Here is an 18750-nt window from a genome sequence, read left to right as displayed (position 1 = left end):
AACTTTGAAATTTTCAGTTATGTGGTATTAGATCCAATCCGATGTGTTAGTTTCATTTCAACTGTAGGAAAAAAAAACAAGTATTTTTGGAATTTTTCAGCAACTTCTGCTAAAAAAGTGATAAGTAGGTAGCCTAATTCGCAATTTTGCCTAAAACTTGAAATTTTTGCCAACTTTAAATGAAACCATGACTTTTCAGGCAATTGTTATAAGAAAGCTGATACTTTTTTTCAATTTTTGTAGAAAAGTAGGACATTATTTTAATGAATGATAAAGCGATGACAGAGTGATGCTTTTCAGGATATTTTAGAGAACAATTTACGCTTTGGGTTATTTTTGATGAAAAAGTACCAATTATTGGAATTTTTGCTTTGAAACAATTTTTTTTCTGTCAATTATTAAAACAGCCATGAACTTTCACAATTTCCGGCAAAAAGCAACATTAACAATGTTAGCAAAAAGCAAGACTTTTTGGGAATTATAGGCGAAAAAAGATACTTTCAAAATTTTCAAAATGAACAATTCACGTCTAGAAGAGGAGCGCAGTATGCGCGAAAAACGGGTTATCTAGTCAAAATTAATTTGCGGAATGGATTTGAGCTTTCCAACTCCATTTGATGAAATTTTGGGAAATGTCAAGTTTTAAAAATCTCCTGGAGGCTCCAGTAATTTTCAAAAAGTCGCTGGAGTCGACTGCTTGTCGTATCAAAATTAGTTTACGGAATGGGTTTGAGCTTTCCAACTGTATTGATGAAATTTTGGGATTTTCGAGTTTCAAAAATCTACTGGAGGCTCCAGTAATTTTCAAAAAGTTGCTGGAGTCGTCTTCTTGTCGTATCAAAATTAGTTTGCGGAATGAATTTGAGCTTTACAACTCCATTGAAGAAATTTTAGGAAATTTCAAGTTTCAAAAATCTACTGGAGGCTCCAGTAATTTTCAAAAAGTAGCTGGAGTCGACTTCTTGTCGTATCAAAATTAATTTGCGGAATGGATTTGAGCTTTCCAACTCCATTTGATGAAATTTTGGGAAATTTCAAGTTTTAAAAATCTCCTGGAGGCTCCAGTAATTTTCAAAAAGTCGCTGGAGTCGACTGCTTGTCGTATCAAAATTAATTTGCGGAATGGATTTGAGCTTTCCAACTGTATTGATGAAATTTTGGGATTTTCGAGTTTCAAAAATCTACTGGAGGCTCCAGTAATTTTCAAAAAGTTGCTGGAGTCGTCTTCTTGTCGTATCAAAATTAGTTTGCGGAATGAATTTGAGCTTTACAACTCCATTGAAGAAATTTTAGGAAATTTCAAGTTTCAAAAATCTACTGGAGGCTCCAGTAATTTTCAAAAAGTAGCTGGAGTCGACTTCTTGTCGTATCAAAATTAATTTGCGGAATGGATTTGAGCTTTCCAACTCCATTGATGAAATTTTGGGATTTTAAAGTTTCAAAAATCTACTGGAGGCTCCAGTAATTTTCAAAAAGTTGCTGGAGTCGTCTTCTTGTCGTATCAAAATTGGTTTGCGGAATGAATTTGAGCTTTACAACTCCATTGAAGAAATTTTGGGAAATTTCATGTTTCAAAAATCTACTGCAGGTTCCAGTAATTTTCAAAAAGTCGCTGGAGTCGACTTCTCGTCGTATCAAAATTAGTTTGCGGAATGCATATGAGCTTTCCAACTCCATTTGATGAAATTTTGTGGGAATTTCAAGTTTCAAAAATCTGCTGGAAGCTCCAGAACTGCTCAAAACGGGTTGAAATCGTTTCCAATCGATTTGGTAGGTCGAAAATAGAGTATATCCAAATTTTAGCTTTATTGCTCAATTTGGTAAAATTTTGATTTTTTCCCCTCATTTTTGGCCTCAATTTGATTTTCAAAAATTTACCAAAAATTGAAAAATATATATTCTAACTGAATTGGTTATACTGATAGGAAATTTGGCGTAGAATAATTTTAGTTCAATCACTTTTTTCCCTCTGACCCTCCATTTCGGCGATATAGCCAAAAAAAGGTAGATTGACAAAGGTTAATGACCTCTTGCGGGAGTAGTGGTCAAGTTGCGGGTGCAACTTTTGATGGGTTGTTTTAGAGACCAATCTGAACAAATAATGTGAAATAATATCAGAGAAATTATTTCGATTAAATTGAATGAAAATAAAATTTCTAGATAAGTAACTGACGGATTTTTGACTTCAAAAAAACCACAATTTTTGATTCCTGTTACCTCAAATTAATTAATTAGGTAGACATACAAAATTATTAATCTTTTATTTGAGATAGTAAATCACCTACATTAAATACATCCCTAGATATTATGGTTATCCATCTCATAAGCCATAAATGAATGAAAAAATTTTAAAAAAACATAATAATGGCATAAAAAAAGTACAAAAATGCAAATCCTTAAAAAAAATCACGAACACTTAATTGGGTTTTACACGTCTTCTTCTTCGAGTAATTCCACATCACCGATGAAATACGTATTTCTTAGATATGCTAGTCCTATCCAATAGGAACCATTATTTCCGTCTTTAACACTCAGTCCGATCAACACGAACGGTAATTTGGTAGCCTCAGATTCAAGGTGATACTTTTTCGATACTAATTCCCTTATTGACTCCAATGCTGAATCTTTCACGCTTTCTTCGAACACAATACAATGACTACCCGTACGAATGAACGTATCGAGAATTCGAGCAGTGTTCATTTTCTTTTTTTTTGCGGTCTCGACTTGATGTTGTACAGTGAACTGCTCAACGAATAAGTGAAAAAGCAAAGCTTCGATCCAATAAGCTTCATTGATGACTTGTTCTTTCTCGAAGCCGATAGTTAGCTTATTCAAAGATGCCTTGAAATCACGCATTGTTTGCTTGCATTGATCAGCATTTTCAATGTCAATATTCATAAGTATTCGCTGGCATTTCTTAATCTCGTTTTGATCGAAAGTGTAGTTTTGGTTAAACATTGACGATAATTGATGATGCAGTTCTTCACGTATTTCTACATTGGGAATTCTGACTGTAGCCTTTCTATTTTCGGTGTTTTTAGCCACAGTCAAATACCCCTGCTGCAACAAAAAATTCATCAAGAATTCGAAATTATCGATTTCGAAACATTCATCTCGGATAAGGTGAAAGTCTACTGTGTTAATATTATCGTGTAATTTCATTTCGATATCTGCACCTGATAATAGTTTAGTAATATTTTTTCTCCACTTGCGATACTTAATTGCTGAAGTTAACCCGGCTGCGATGCCAGACTGGCGCCAATAACCGTCAATTTTTCCTGCTTTGATAAATTTTACCACGGAAAATATATTATAAATGGAATTCCCAACGTTATTATAACCGTTATAATACAGCTTAGCTTCCTCTTTCTGTCGCTTGATCGTTTCGGGGATGTCTTTGTGAGATAACACCTTTTCAAATTCGGATTCAGTCATGCCATAAAAGGTAGCTAGTTCTTCATCGTTGAGAAAACTCTTCACTCTGATGTTGTCCAATGAAGACATGACATGGCTTGTGCACGCTGCTACACCAGTAAAGACGGCGTGGCATTTTTTCTGCAACTTAACGACTCGTCCTAACATGTTTGAGTACACATTCACGACGCTTTTCAAAGTATTTTCGTTTTCGACATTGTAGAGTGCTCGATAAAACAGCGTGCCGAATTCGTCGACGAATAATACCACGGGTTTTTTATAATCGTGGTAAAAGAGTAAACAATCAACGAGAAATGAAAGACCGTCGGAAATTTCGTCGGGTGTTTTTTCCAGATACTTCTTCGCGTCGATCCAATCTTTGAACGTTTCCATGTTCGTCGGTTTCATATTAGATAGCAAATATTTGTGTTTCGAAAAAGTTGTGTGTAAAATATGAGCACAAGCATGTCTGCACTCTTCAGCTGATGTAATGGCGTCGGCACACCAAGCAAAACATATATATACGGTACAAAATCGGCCATATAAATCCATAGCTGCAGAGATCTGATTGACTTTCAAAGTTGAAACTACATCTCGCGGAATGCTGGCATCCAAGAACCCTTGAAATAAGCTCAGATTGGTCGTCTTGCCAAAAAGCCTGGGGCCTACAATAAGGACAGGATCGCGATAGTTCCAAATATCCTCAACGTTGAGTTCATCGCCGAAAATGTATTTTGATAAGACAGGAATTAGCAAGCTTTTATCGACAAAGAAAGCTTCTTTCGCCAGGTGCAAAAAAACCTGTAATGAAATTTTTTCAAAAATAGTTCTATGAAAATTTCATCCAAGTTTAAATAATAGAAACATACCGGTATAAACGTGTTCGTGTGATGATGTGAACTCGGTGAAGTTGTTTCTGATGAAGTTGTTTCTGATGAAGTTGTTTCCAAGTGTTTTAGTTTTTTGGCCTGTAAATAATACAATAAAACAAGTCAGAATTAGAAAATAGGTAAAGAGATGCTGGACTACATAAACTAAAAAATTATCGACTCTAGTTAAGAAGTAGAAAAAAAGTAAAAAACTGGTCACGAATAGAACAGAAAAAAATCACGCATTTAGCGTGAGAAGACGGACTTTTCGTAAAATAAAAATCTTTTACGAATACGAACGAATTGATCCTTTTTTATAAACATTCATTCGCGAACGAATCGATTCGTACAAGTGACTCGTTCGCGAACGAATCGATTCGTACAAGTGACTCGTTCGCGAACGAATCGATTCGTACAACTCGTACAAGTGAAGTGACTCGTTCGCGAACGAATCGAAACGTGTACGTGACTCGTTCACAAACGAATCGATTCATATACGTGATTCGTTCGCGAACGAATCGATTCATTTGCTCAATTTTTGGCGAATCGGAATCATTCACGAACGAATTGAATAATTTTTTGTGATATTGTGAATCATTCGCGAACGAATTGATTCGTATTAACTATTAAGTGACTCGTTCGCGAACGAATCGATTCGTACAAGTGAAGTCAGAAGTGACTCGTTCGCGAACGAATCGAAACGTGTACGTGACTCGTTCACAAACGAATCGATTCATATACGTAATTCGTTCGCGAACGAATCGATTCATTATCATTTGCTCAATTTTTGGCGAATCGGAATCATTCACGAACAAATTGAATAATTTTTTGTGAATCATTCGCGAACGAATTGATTCGTATTAAGTGACTCATTCGCGAACGAATCGATTCGTAAAAATGACTCGTTCGCGAACGAATCGATTCGTACAAGTGATGTCTGAAGTGACTGGTTCGCGAACGAATCGAAACGTGTAAGTGACTCGTTCACAAACGAATCGATTCATATACGTGATTCGTTCGCGAACGAATCGATTCATTTGCTCAATTTTTGGCAAATCGGAATCATTCACGAACGAAGTGAATAATTTTTTGTGAATCATTCGCGAACGAATTGATTCGTATTAAGTGACTTGTTCGCGAAAGAATCGATTCGTATAGGTTTATAGGTGACTCGTTCACGAACGAATCGATTTGACGATTCATTTAACTTTTAAGTGACTCGTTCTCGAACGAATCGATTCGTATAGGTGACTCGTTCACGAACGAATCGATTTGTTTTCGTTTTACGTACAAATGAACTCGTTCGCGGACAAATCAATTCATTTTCTCAATTTTTGGTGAATCATTCTTCATTCACGAACGAATTGAATTATTTTTTGTGAATGAATCATTCGCGAACGAATTGATTCATTTACTCAATTTTTGGTGAATCATTCACGATCACGAACAAATTGAATAATTGTTTGCGAATCATTCGCGGACGAATCGATTCGTTTAAGTGACTCGTTCACGAACGAATGGATTCGTTTTCGTTTTTCGTACAAGTGACTCGTTCGCGAATGAAACTATTCGTATAGGTGACTCCTGACTCGTTCACGAACGAATCGATTCATATAAGTGAAAGTGATTCGTTCGCGAACGGATCGATTCATTTACTCAATTTTTGGTGAATCATTCACGAACGAATTGAATAATTTTTTGTGAATCATTCGCGAACGAATTGATTCGTATTAGTGACTCATTCGCGACCGAATTAATTCAGAAATTAAAGAATTGATCGATTCGTTCGCGAATGGTTCTTTCAAAAAATTGATCAATTCGTTCATGAATGATTCACCAAAAATTGAGGGTCGTATTAGTACTTTGTAGGAATCATGCAGGCCGAGGGAGATTTCAAATTTCATCGAAATCGGTTCAGCCATTTTCTAGGGCTAATGAGTTTTAAAAAATCTCGAAAAAAATTTTGTCGCTCGATAAACTTGAAAGCTTTGAGCTTTTGGAACTTGATGATGATGGTGAAATGTGCGGCTAGTAGTCTAAGTAGTGAAATTTCAAAGGAGGAGTCCCGATAAGGCCGTTTTTTGCGCCCGGACAAGTTATCGACTCAACCACTCTTAAACCAAACGACAAAATTGTAACAGAAATGGCAAATGTGGCAGAACAATTCCATAATATGTACGATTAGAAAGGTAAAAAGGTATATTGTATGTTGATTATTTTGGAACCACTTGAATGGACTAAGGTGCTGAAATGAAAACTTACCCACAAAACGACTTCTCCATTGACGGAAGGTAAATTAACGTTATCTTCGATAATTTCTTTTTTTACTGGACTGTAATCAGAATAAAGAAAAACCATTTGTATTAATTAAATAGACTAGGTATAAAGAATTGAAGAACGTTTCAGAAAATGAATAGGTAAATAGGTATGCATAAATTCATTCGCCTGAAAAACAAAAACAGCTGACTTTAGTTAACTGTCAAGTGTCAACACTACACTTCAACAGCACTCATACTCACCCCAAACGAACGTGCGCAGATTCTGAAAAGAATTTATAGTTTGAACAGTGGAATAATTTTTTGAAATGAGCCAATGTCATATTCCTTGGAGAAATGGGTACTTCGATCGAATAGGGTGTTTCTTCATCATCAATATAATAAATAACCGTTGTTGTCGCCTTCTCTGCCATAATTACGTATAAGTATGTATATAGTTGTATACCCTATCAAAACACCTGTAAAAAATTGAAAATGAATCATGTAGTAGGTACATGATAATATTTCACCGACATTTTTGAATAATCCAATTAGCATACTTACGTTTCAACAAATCCGCATAGATGGCTACGTTCGAATAAAAAATGCTACCTACGTTAATCTACGAGTAGATAATATCAGCTTCTACTACATATTTCTTCACTAAAGTATGAACAGTAAATTCTTACGGTAAATTTTGCACGTAAAGTAGGTGGACCATCTTTTCACAACAAACTAGGATTTTTGATAATGTAACAATTTAAACGTTCAGCATGAAGTGGGATCTCTAAAATTCTTTAATAGAACTGAAAATAAAATTGAAATCGAAATAAATCGTGCTTTTGATGTTTTGAAACAGTTTTGGTCTTCCTTTTTAGCTCTTCTCTCGATGTCTCAGCTTTACATTGTTATCACTGGTGTCATCACGTGGTGATATGGTGGTGATCGGCGAGGACCCGTACTCAATATCCTTTCCATCAAGAAAAATAAATCATGGTACCTACCTACCTATCGCATTTTCAATTTTCAAATGCTAGTTTAATGCATCAATTTGTATTTTGCTGTTTTTTTTTTTTTTTTTTTTTTTTTAGATTCCCCTGATTTGGGACGTTTTGAAAAATCGATTTACCGCTCTGTCTTAGTGATCTGCATCCTGCTTTTACTACAGTGCTTCGTGAATGGAGAGTCAATTTTATCAAGTAGGTCTATTTTTACTGAATAAGAAATATTTACTTTTCGTTTTAAAATCCAAGGTGTCATAAAATAAGTACACATAATTATCCGATCCCGATCTGTTTGTTTAGGTACTTGTTTTATTGATGAACCAATGTTCTCCAGCTTGCTTGCTATCCGATGAGAGCATGAAATATTTTGAGGGGAAACCATTAACCATTGAGGAAATTGAAAAACTAATCAACGGATCTTCAACAAAATTAAAGACGGTATTGTGATTCGAAAATTTTGATTATTTAAACATTCATACCTAGTTACCTACTGGCTATATTGTGCTTTCACTTCTCCTTTATTTCAACATCGAAGTTAATGGTGAAAACTGAAAAGTTGATAGGAAAGGAGTCGAATTCATGGGATAATATCTTCTCATTTTCTCGTCTTTTACTCTACTAACTATTAAATTCTTGATTTTTATAAAATTGAACGAAATGTCGAAATTCATTTTCATGCGTCTACTTTCTTTGGAATGGTAGAAACTGGCGATTTATTTAGGTTAGGCCTGTAGATACGATTGGCGATTATTGGGCTAGAGTGCATGGAGGAGTAAAATTAATAGTACTAACGCCATTGAGAAAAAAATGTTTGAAATATGAGTACAAAAATCCTTCGTTTTTCCTTGTCGATAACATTTTATGGTAAAAATTATCTGTTCTGCTTCTGCTTTTCTTTTCTTTACATTTATTATATTTTTATTTTTTGAAAAAATTCGAAAAAATCGTGTACGAAGTCTCAATACTTTTTTGATTGCACGTGGGAGCAACACTGGTTTTTTTGTTTGTTTTGTTTTTTTTTGTCACATATCTTATCAAAAATTTGCCAAAGTAAAGTATTCGTAGTCGTAGATTTTTCCTTTGTTTTTTCATTCTAATTATATTTTTCGTCTAAGAACGTTCTAAGAATGATTAAAACTGTACATCAGTACATCATATTAGATGCAATATAAACCGTAACGCGTCAAGTGATCCTTCGAAGTATCATTTCACTGAAACTATACGAGGTAAGTCATAACACTATATGGAATATATTTCATCTATTAGAGCATTTCAAATTCAAATTTCAAACTTGCTATGCATCTCAAATATATTGTAAAATAACCACGAAATAATTTGTTTTCAGGAATCGGCAAAATGGTGGACAACTTCTACCATTGGCAACGTAGTAATACTCCGGTTAATCCTTCGGCACCGACCATCGTACCGAAATTACAATCAATTGCCACCGCTAATATTACCGTTGCTCTCTGGAATCATATTAGCATACCAGAAGCCCTACCCGAATCGATCAAATACTACGGTACGAAAGTGAAAGCCACGTTCGAATGGGCCGAGCTGATAAAAAAAGTACGCGACTCGACCGAAAAATTACCGGTACCGTATCCTGTGTCAGAAAATATCAAAGAATGCGTCTCTATAGTAGGTGGCCGTATAGACGACTGGGTTCGTTATCACGTTCAAACGATATTTTTCAGTTCTGCGAATGAAAAACTATTGTATTATCATGTCCCGTACTTCGCCTGGTATCCCGACGGTACGATTAATTACGAACAAACGGCTCGAAATTTAGTACCATCGCTAAGATTGAGCTTCGTTGAAAAGTACAAACTCCTGTGTACGTATTGCCTGAAGGATGAGATCTCGGAGATGGTACCGTTGATGAGGTTGAATAACTTGAAAGTAGTAGTCGACTTCGAGTCGCATCCTTTGATATATTATTGGAATTGTTTTTTTACCAATCGATTACATACAATTCCGGTTGTTGGGAATGTATCGGTGGATAGTTTCATGTTTCAATATACAGGAGTTGATAATTGGCCGGCCAAGAGATACTTTTTCGATCGTTTGAGTTCGCAAGAAAAAATACGAAATACTATTCAATTGATCGATACTCGAGGTATAGATTATCAAAGCTTGGTATTTACAAAATTGAGCCAAGTCGAACGGGTGCACGTGTATAGGCAAAGAGCGCAAGCTATTATGATCAATTATCTGAAATTAGGATCGAACAAGTGTAGTCTTCTTCGTGTTGCGTGGATCGATATGCGTTCTTTGATCATCGCCGAGCAGTTTTCGCCGATATTTTACTCTTTGTTGAAATCGTTTCACGATGTAACGAATACCTTGTACTACACACCCGTTCAGGTGAACTCTTTACGTGCCGAAAATCGTAACCTCGGGTTAGTTCTGCAGGAAATGTGGGAAACCACCAGCGATGAATTTAGAAATCATCTCATCGAATACAACGATTGCGAAATCATTAATAAAATGTTCGAACTTTCTATGAAAAATATCATCGATAATAATCTTTTATTTAGCGTACTGTCGGACGTTAATGTGTGTAAAAATGAGAAGATATTTTACTCATTGTTGAAATCGTTTCACGATGAAACGAATACCTTGTACAATACACCCGATCAGTTGAACTCGTTACGTGCTCAAAATCGTAACCTCAGCTTCGTTCTGCAGAAAATGTGGGAAATGACGAGCGATGATTTTAGAAATCATCTCATCGAACTCAACGATTGCGAAATCATCGATAAAATATTCGAACTTTCTATGAAAAATATCATCGACGATAATCTTTTATTTACCGTACTGTCGAACGTTAATGTGTATAAAACCGAGAAGATATTTAGCCTACCGATTTTCAATTCGTATTACGATAAATTACTCGCTAATGACGATTTACACGCGTTTGATCGTTTACTAAACATGTTTCTTCCACTTGACCAAAATCCGGCTCAGTTCAGAGAACATTTCGTCTTTCATTCGGCGTACGTTAGAAACGAATGTTTACGGTTGTATTCGTTAGGTCACGTGAATCCTGTAAATGGAATACTGAGTAAACTCCTGCCTACAACTTACCACACGGTCGTAAGCGAGTTCAAAACGAATCTACTCTTGTCGCCTGATGGTATCATCCAATGCGTTCAGAATGGTATTTTGAATCTAGATGAAAATACTATGAACGCAGTGATGGCTGACGCTTTACTCTATGCGGATTTGATTACTGAATTTAAACGAAATCTAGTCACTTCACCTTCGGCTATTAAAGTGTTTCAGGAATTGATACTGAATAATCGATTGACCGGCGTGTTTTATTATATCGATAATTATTTAACCTCGGACGAAGAACGGAGTATGTTGAAGAAACGTCTTCTAGCCTTTGATGATCTAGCTACAGCGATGGTTACGATTTTCTCTAAATATGACGATGTATGGATACGGAATTTGTTGGAATGGTGCGCAGAAGACGATAAAAAAGGACGAGAATTCAGATTGACGTTACCTATAGATGATATATTTAACAGACTATTGAAACAAGCTGTTTTTTCTCATTATGACGATGTTGATCATGTTTTAGTGTTATCGAAATGTGTTTTCAGAGATGCTGGTTCATTTAAAGTTGAAATTCAAGCGATGAATCGTTTTCTGAATTGGTATTTCGAGTTCGATTCGTATAATGACATAAAAGAGTACAAATTACGAAGAATTCATTCGTATACTTTGACTATATATACATGGACTACTATCTTCATTGTTGCCGATGAAGCCGAAGTAATAGAGGTACTAGATCGGGAGCATCGGGAATTTTCATGCGCGCGCAGGAATCCCACCCACCCTCGCACCTTCCAATCACGGTGAACCACGGAGCGACGAACACCCTCCTACGTTCCAACAACCGCTACGCTCGTTGCAACGAAATCTCGCGCATGCTCAGAGCCCATGTCCCGATCTAGTACCTCTATTGCTTTGGCTTCACGATTCCCATTCAACAACAATAGGAGATAGCAGTCCATGTATATATAGTCAAAGTTCGTATAATGAACTCGATGTGATCAAAACTCTGTTGAAAAAGGAAGACGATCGTTATCTGGGAACCACGTTGGCGTGGTTTTTTGATAACGACGATGTGTTGAAACAAAAATTCAGGGATATGCAAGAGGGTAGGCTTAAATATCTGGTATTTTAAAACAATAAGACTGATTATGATTAATTGATCTTTATGTATTACAAATACGTATTTATAGTAATTTTTATTTGGTGCTTTAAAAAATGAAATAATTAGGTAGGCACCGTTTTATTTTCATATGGTGTACCTGAAAACTTTGCGGCAGGTACAGGGTGTTCCAGAATAACCTTTCACATTTGTTTTTTTTATTACTCTGAGAGAAAAATGTTTACAAAAATTCTTTTACAACCAGAAATATGCCGTTTTTAGACCGTATATTTGAGTTTTCATTAAAAATGAAGTTTTAAAAATTTTTCCATCGAGATATTTTCCTTCATTTTTGACACATTCAACCAAACATTTTTTCAAATTATTGAACACTTCTCTTCCAATCAGTTGCGACTCATGAACCTAGAAGCTGTTTCAGAGTCCTAGATTTATCTCGATACACTTTTGACTTGGAATAACTCCATCAAAAAAATCGCAGGCTGAAAAGTCAGGGGATCAAGGTGGCCATTAAATTTCTGGTTCAACACGTCGACCATAACAAAATTATTTGATGACCGAAGTGCTCACGCGCTAAACATATGTGTACATCCCTGGTAGTTCCAACATGTTGGAAGGAAGTAAGTAACTCTATTACATCGCGTCTGTCTTTTAGTTTGGAACAAGAAACTCGTTTAACATTTTGCCTTACCCCTCACCGTTACTGTTTCGTTAAACACACATGGTCCCACTATACCGAATTTAGCCACGCCCAACCAAACAGTCAACTTGGCGGAGGTTTAGATGTTTCTCAAGTATTATCAACTGATTCTTTGTACACTAGAAGCGCACATTCCAATTATTCACTTCACCATTTAGATAAAAATGAGCTTCGTTACTGATGAGTAAGGAGTAAAGAGTTACAGGAACCTTTATTTTTAAAAAAGGCCTTCACAGTAAAAGCACACTGTACAGCCATCTACTTCTCCAGGGCAAAAAATAACTATTGAAACATAATTCGGCATGCTTTGGCTACCTAGAACCGCCTTTACCATTCCCCTAGCTCCACTTGAACACAGATCAGTGGTTACCAAAATGTGAAAGGTTATTCTGGAACACCCTGTACATAATCTAATGTATTCATTCATATACGTTTAGGAATTATTGATTCATTATTTTATTTTTTAGTTTGCTGTTTGTAATAAGTACCTGTATTTAACTAAAAGTGGCTGGAACGATGATGTTACCTATCTGCCAAAATCTGTAATACTATACTTCCAGCCAGACTAATTTTATTTCTCCAAATTTTTATTTTTAAATTTTAATGGCAAATTATTTTTCTTTCTTGCATTGCAAAGTTAATTGTTTTTTAACAAGTAATAAACATATTTTCTGTTGAGCAGTGATTCTGGTATCTGTACATATATGTAGGTGTTCATATTTTACCTATCTACTATTTTTCCGTTGGCTGTATTTTTTATATTCGTATTGATTACGAAGTCTGAACATTTTAAAAATCGGTACAAACTTGTTCATAATTGTGTGTGTGTTTGAAATAAAAAAATGATTATTTTCAGTGCTTTATCTATATTATTATTGCTTTGTTTCATGACGTGTAAAATCGTTGACTTTTCCACGTAATGAGGAAAAACATTCTCTTCATCACATTAATGGAACATTGAGATCAAAAAGCATAGCCGGGTAAAATAAGTGATTTGGCCTTGCCCAGTGCCCTCTAAAAGTTTGAAACTAAACAGTGGAAGTTGTTACTCATAGTTTGAAACCCCGATGATGAAATTTGACCCTCAACTCACCTCTAAATCTTACATACTATTATCATCATCATCGAGTCGTACCTATATGCAAAAAATTGATTATTTTTCACTTTTTCAGTCGCTCGACGAATTCATAATGGTCGAGATTTGATCATTATCAATCTAATAATTATCAAAATTCTATCACGATTTAGCCCCTATATTTAACTTTTGATTTTTGATTTGACATTTGGGTCATTCCATGTCAACTCAACCAACGTTTTTGGGTCATGTCCTTCGATTTTGCTCAAATTATTTTTACAATATCTACCCACCCAGTAAGTAAGAAAGCCGCAATCAGTTTGGTCCCAGCCCCCTCAGGGGGCGGGTGGGAGGGCTTCCATTATTATCACATTGTCTCGAGGTACTCAACTTCAGCAGCCCATTCTTCCAAAACTATGATACTTTGATCAAAACTGATTTCACAGTTCGAAAGGGCATTGAATTTTGAACTTTTTAAGGATTTTGAAAATTTCAAAAGTTGAAAGTTGAATTTTCAATTTGAAAGTTCAAATTTCAAAATGGCGCTGTAAGTGGGAGCTACCATTTAAAATTTTGAAAAAATGTCCATAGATGTACATTTTGATACTTTTTCGAAATATTTAGGTTTTGAGATGGGACTCGTAGACGGAGGGGGAGCATCCCCACCCCCAATTTTGGGTGAAACTTTCAAAAGAAAATCTGGGGCATGTGATATATCGAATTGTATGTTTTTGGCAACACTAAGCACGAATATGACGTCAGATTTTGGATAGGACCCATTCCACGGCCCCCCAGCACCTCCTCAAAGGGGGTAAAAGTTCAAAAAAGCGTTTTGTTCGTGTGACACATGGAATAGTATGTTTTTGGTGACGCTGAACACGAATATGACGTCAGATTTGTGATTGGACCCCGTTCACGGCTCCCAGCACCTCTCCAAAGGGGGGGGGGGGGTGACCCCCCCCCAAAATGGTTACATTCGTGTGACACATGCAATAGTATGTTTTCGGTATCGCTGAACACGAATATTGCCTTAGTTTTTCGAATCGACTTCACCCATGGCCCCCAGAACCTCTCACAATAGGTAAAAGTCCAAAAAAATTGTTGGGGGCCGTGGATGGGGTCCAATCACAAATCTGACGTCATATTCATGTTCAGCGTCACCAAAAACATACTATTCCATGTGTCACACGAACAAAACGCTTTTTTGAACTTTTACCCCCTTTGAGGAGGTGCTGGGGGCCGTGGAATGGGTCCTATCCAAAATCTGACGTCATATTCGTGCTTAGCGTTGCCAAAAACATACAATTCGATATATCACATGCCCCAGATTTTCTTTTGAAAGTTTCACCCAAAATTGGGGGTGGGGATGCTCCCCCTCCGTCTACGAGTCCCATCTCAAAACCTAAATATTTCGAAAAAGTATCAAAATGTACATCTATGGACATTTTTTCAAAATTTTAAATGGTAGCTCCCACTTACAGCGCCATTTCGAAATTTGAACTTTCAAATTAAAAGTTCAACTTTCAACTTTTGAAATTTTCAAAATCCTTAAAAAGTTCAAAATTCAATGCCCTTTCGAACTGTGAAATCAGTTTTGATCAAAGTATCATAGTTTTGGAAGAATGGGCTGCTGAAGTTGAGTACCTCGAGACAATGTGAAAATAATGGAAGCCCCCCCCACCCGCCCCCTGAGGGGGCTGGGACCAAACTGATTGCGGCTTTCTTACTTACTGGGTGGGTAGATATTGTAAAAAAATTTGAGCGAATCAGCGAAATCGAAAGACATGACTTTCAAAATCGCCTTTTTTTGGTTGAGTTGACATGGAATGACCCAACAGGTGGACACAATTTAGTATTTTTGACCTGATAGTTTTTTGATTGCACGCAAGAAGCAACACTGGTTTTCGTTTTTTTTTTAATTCTCATCAATTTTTTTGTTACTTGACACTTGAGTGTACTTGAGTGTTACAGTGTTACTCAGTTACTGTATGATTTATTTTCGAAGTCTGAATTGAATGAATTAATGCATTTCTCAGTATTTGTGCGATGGAAACGATACCTCAGTAAGATTAATCATCACTTGCTCGACTTATTTATCAATAATTCAGATATCTGATTCAAAATTTCAGTAATACAATAAGCCATAAGGTACGTACCGATCTGCGACCTTTTTCTATTAAAATATGCCATTGTAGGTAGTATACTAACCATAGAACTTATTTTCAGTAAATCTACAAAATGTGTGCAGCTTTACTTGCCCGACCTTTCGATCTGTCTGATCCTTATACTCTTCGTCGGATGTTGTTTGGTGCTTTTGGTGCTCCAAGTCACCGTGGATCCATGAAACGAACTGTATGTTCCGCCGCGCCTCTCGATGTGCCAGATTTACGAGAAATAGCCGCTGTCAATATTGCTATCGCTTTGTGGAACCATGTCAACATACCAGTTGCATTATTCCGAGCAAGTTCTAATACCCCTGCAGAATTCTATGGGATAGAAAATGCTGCAGTCGAGTCAACTACGTCTAAATGGAATCGTGTGATTTCAGAAGTATGTGAATTGTCCGATAAATTACCAGTTCCTAATTCTGTAGCGAATAATATCAAACAAATAGTCAGTACAGTTGGTGATCGTGTAGTTGAATGGGTTTCCTATCACCGTCGAACTGTATTTTTTGGAGCTGGTGACGTTGATCATTTATATTACCATGTTTCGTACTTCGCTTGGTATTCTGATGGTACAATTAATAACGAACAAACTGCTCGTAATTTATTATCGTCGCTCAGATTGAGCTTTGTTGAAAAATACAGGCTTCTGTGTACTTACTGCCTTAAAGACGAAATTGAAGAGATGGCACCGCAGTTGTTGAAGAATAACGTGCAGGAAATAGTGGAATTTACTTCGTATCCTTTGATCTATTATTGGGATCGCTATTTTCGAAACCAACTTCACATAGTTCCAACCAGAAACACATCTCTCGATAGTTCCATGTTTCGTCATGCAGCTGTTGATAATTGGCCGGCTAAGAAATACTTTTTTGATCGTTTGAGTTCCGAAGAGAAGATACAAAATGCTATTCAATTGATTGATACTCGAGGTATAGAATATCAAAGATTGCTGTTCACAAGATTGAGCGAATTCGAACGAATGCACGTGTACATGCAGAGAGCAGAGCGAATTGTAATCAATTATATGAACATGGAATCGAGCAAGTACATTCTTCCAGTGTGGTTCGAGATGCGTTTTCTGATTACGGCGGAACAATTTTCATCGATTTTTTATACTTTGTTGAAGACGTGTCTCGCTCCGAATATGCTGATAATCGCCTCTCTGAATGCTCAGAAACAAAACCATTTCCTCGAATCTATTCTAAAAGAAATATGGGCAAGCGCTGGTGATGATTTTAGAAACCATCTGATCGTGTACAACGATTACAAAATATTCGAACTTCTGTCGGAAAATATCGATGATAATAACGATCTTCTTTTCACAATACTGCGAAACGTGAACGCTTCTGATAAAAAGAAGATAGTCAGCTTACCATTCTTCAATTCGTATTGCGATAAATTACTCGCTAAGGATGACATTCAAGATTTCAACCGTTTATTAAACGTGTTCCTTCCACATGGCCAAGATGCGGACCAGTTCAGAGAAGAGATCGTTTTTCGTTCGACGTACATTGGCTATCAGTGCGTACGATTCTATTCAGTGGGCAACGTGAACGCTGTTAATGAGATGCTAGGTAAACTGTTGCCAACAGCAAACTCGGTGGTTTTTCGTGAGTTCAAAAAAAATGTCCTCTCATCGCCTGACAGAATCGGTCGATGTGTTGATTATGGTATTTTAAATCTTGACGAAAATGCTATGAACGCGGTTATTGCAGATTGTTTCCTGCTTAAATACCAGATTACCAAATTCAAAAGGAATCTAGTCATCTCATCTTCAGCTATTAAAAAGTTTCAGGAATTGATATGTGTCGGTAATATTACCAAGACGAAATATTACGTCGAAAATTACTTGACATCTGAAAAAGATAAGAAAACATTGAAGAAACAACTTGTAGCTTTTGATTCTCCGGTTTCTTCGATAGTTACGATGTTCACATGGTGCGAACTTGAACATATACAGAGTTTGTTGGAATGGTGTTTAGAAGACGATAATGCGATTCGAGAATTCAAATCTGCTTTACCGGTGGATGACATATTCAACGAAATGTTGAAACAAGCTATTTTTCTCGAATACGATGATTTTACTCATCGTTTGTCAAATTGTTCTTTCAAAGGTGCTGATTCGTTTGAAGAAGAAATTGAAGCGATGAATCGTTTTCTGTATTGGTATTTCGATTCGTATCATCAGATAAAACAGTACAAATTACGAAGAATCCATTCTTATAATAATAATCTGCAAGTAATCAAAACTCTGTTGAAGAAAAAAAACGATGTTTATCTACGAACCACGTTGAAGTGGTTTTTTGACAACGACGCCGCTGAAATACAAAAATTCAGGTACACACAAAAAGGTAAAATTACAAACATACCATTTTGAAAAAAAATAAGACGGATTGTGAATGTGATTTAGTTAGTTAGGTACTATACTTCATTATGTTTTGATGTAAACCTGCTTATTGTTTCTACGCATGTGGGAATGTATAACATACCTATAGTCGCTTGCAGTTGAAGTGATTTTATATGACTTAAGTATTTTTGATAATATTATGATTGTTCTATTCTTCTATTATAAACGTTTTTGAACCTATAGACAGTGCTTTCTTTCAGTTTAATGTGGGGTTTAGGTATCTATTTTTAATAAACTTTTTACGATTTCAAATTATTTAAAATCTGCAAATAATTGTATTCTGTTTTGCGGATTTTGTTCTTTATATTATATTTTTCCTTTGATTGTGTTCTGTTTTCGTAAGTTTCAAATATTTTTAAAAACATAATGAAGCATGTTCTTTTTTTGCAAGTATCAAGTAATAAAATAAATAATGAAGTGTTTGAACAATAATCTGTTACCTATTTCATTTTTGTTCTTTATAATAGTACCTACTCGTATATGTATTTGCAATTTTGCATTAGGTTGATTCGTTCATTTTGTGTTAATTTTGTATTCGTATAGGTACTAAAACAAGATTTTTTTTTGCTTTTCTGAAGATTTGCAAAATGTCAAAGTGACAATTTCCAATCGAAACTTCTAAATTGGTAAGAACGAATGATCTTTCAAGAAGATTCTTCTCGTGTGTATTTCAAA

At 35.9% G+C, this 18750-nt stretch overlaps 3 protein-coding genes across 3 annotated transcripts; 2 read left to right on the top strand and 1 right to left on the bottom strand.

The window, feature by feature from the left end:
* Nucleotides 1–2246: 2246 nt before the first annotated feature.
* Nucleotides 2247–8213, bottom strand: LOC135849083 (uncharacterized). The gene is made up of 5 exons (XM_065369259.1): nucleotides 7103–8213; nucleotides 6803–7017; nucleotides 6546–6615; nucleotides 4284–4382; nucleotides 2247–4215 (listed from the first exon to the last, which is right to left on the bottom strand). The coding sequence occupies exons 2-5, from the start codon at nucleotides 6970–6972 to the stop codon at nucleotides 2428–2430; spliced, it is 2127 nt and encodes a 708-aa protein (XP_065225331.1). The 5' UTR covers nucleotides 6973–7017; nucleotides 7103–8213; the 3' UTR covers nucleotides 2247–2427.
* Nucleotides 8214–8566: 353 nt separating this feature from the next.
* Nucleotides 8567–13292, top strand: LOC135849080 (uncharacterized). Its single transcript, XM_065369244.1, has 2 exons — nucleotides 8567–8768; nucleotides 8888–13292. The coding sequence occupies exon 2, from the start codon at nucleotides 8899–8901 to the stop codon at nucleotides 11410–11412; it is 2514 nt and encodes an 837-aa protein (XP_065225316.1). The 5' UTR covers nucleotides 8567–8768; nucleotides 8888–8898; the 3' UTR covers nucleotides 11413–13292.
* A 2141-nt stretch (nucleotides 13293–15433) lies between these two features.
* Nucleotides 15434–18501, top strand: LOC135849071 (uncharacterized). Its single transcript, XM_065369231.1, has 2 exons — nucleotides 15434–15648; nucleotides 15727–18501. The coding sequence occupies exon 2, from the start codon at nucleotides 15739–15741 to the stop codon at nucleotides 18043–18045; it is 2307 nt and encodes a 768-aa protein (XP_065225303.1). The 5' UTR covers nucleotides 15434–15648; nucleotides 15727–15738; the 3' UTR covers nucleotides 18046–18501.
* The last annotated feature ends 249 nt before the right edge of the window (nucleotides 18502–18750 follow it).

This window comes from Planococcus citri, chromosome 1 (assembly GCF_950023065.1).
Source record: "Planococcus citri chromosome 1, ihPlaCitr1.1, whole genome shotgun sequence".
Classification (NCBI taxonomy): Eukaryota; Metazoa; Arthropoda; class Insecta; order Hemiptera; family Pseudococcidae; genus Planococcus; species Planococcus citri.
This window is presented reverse-complemented; position numbering and strand designations above follow the sequence as displayed.

Coding starts and splice junctions, on each gene's coding strand:
- LOC135849083 (XM_065369259.1), bottom strand. CDS start 6,972: ATGGCAGAGAAGGCGACAACAACGGTTATTTATTATATTGATGATGAA. Junction 6,616..6,802: donor TCTGCGCACGTTCGTTTGGG/GTGAGTATGAGT, acceptor TTCTGATTACAG/TCCAGTAAAAAAAGAAATTA. Junction 4,216..4,283: donor ACACGAACACGTTTATACCG/GTATGTTTCTAT, acceptor ATTTCATTACAG/GTTTTTTTGCACCTGGCGAA.
- LOC135849080 (XM_065369244.1), top strand. CDS start 8,899: ATGGTGGACAACTTCTACCATTGGCAACGTAGTAATACTCCGGTTAAT.
- LOC135849071 (XM_065369231.1), top strand. CDS start 15,739: ATGTGTGCAGCTTTACTTGCCCGACCTTTCGATCTGTCTGATCCTTAT.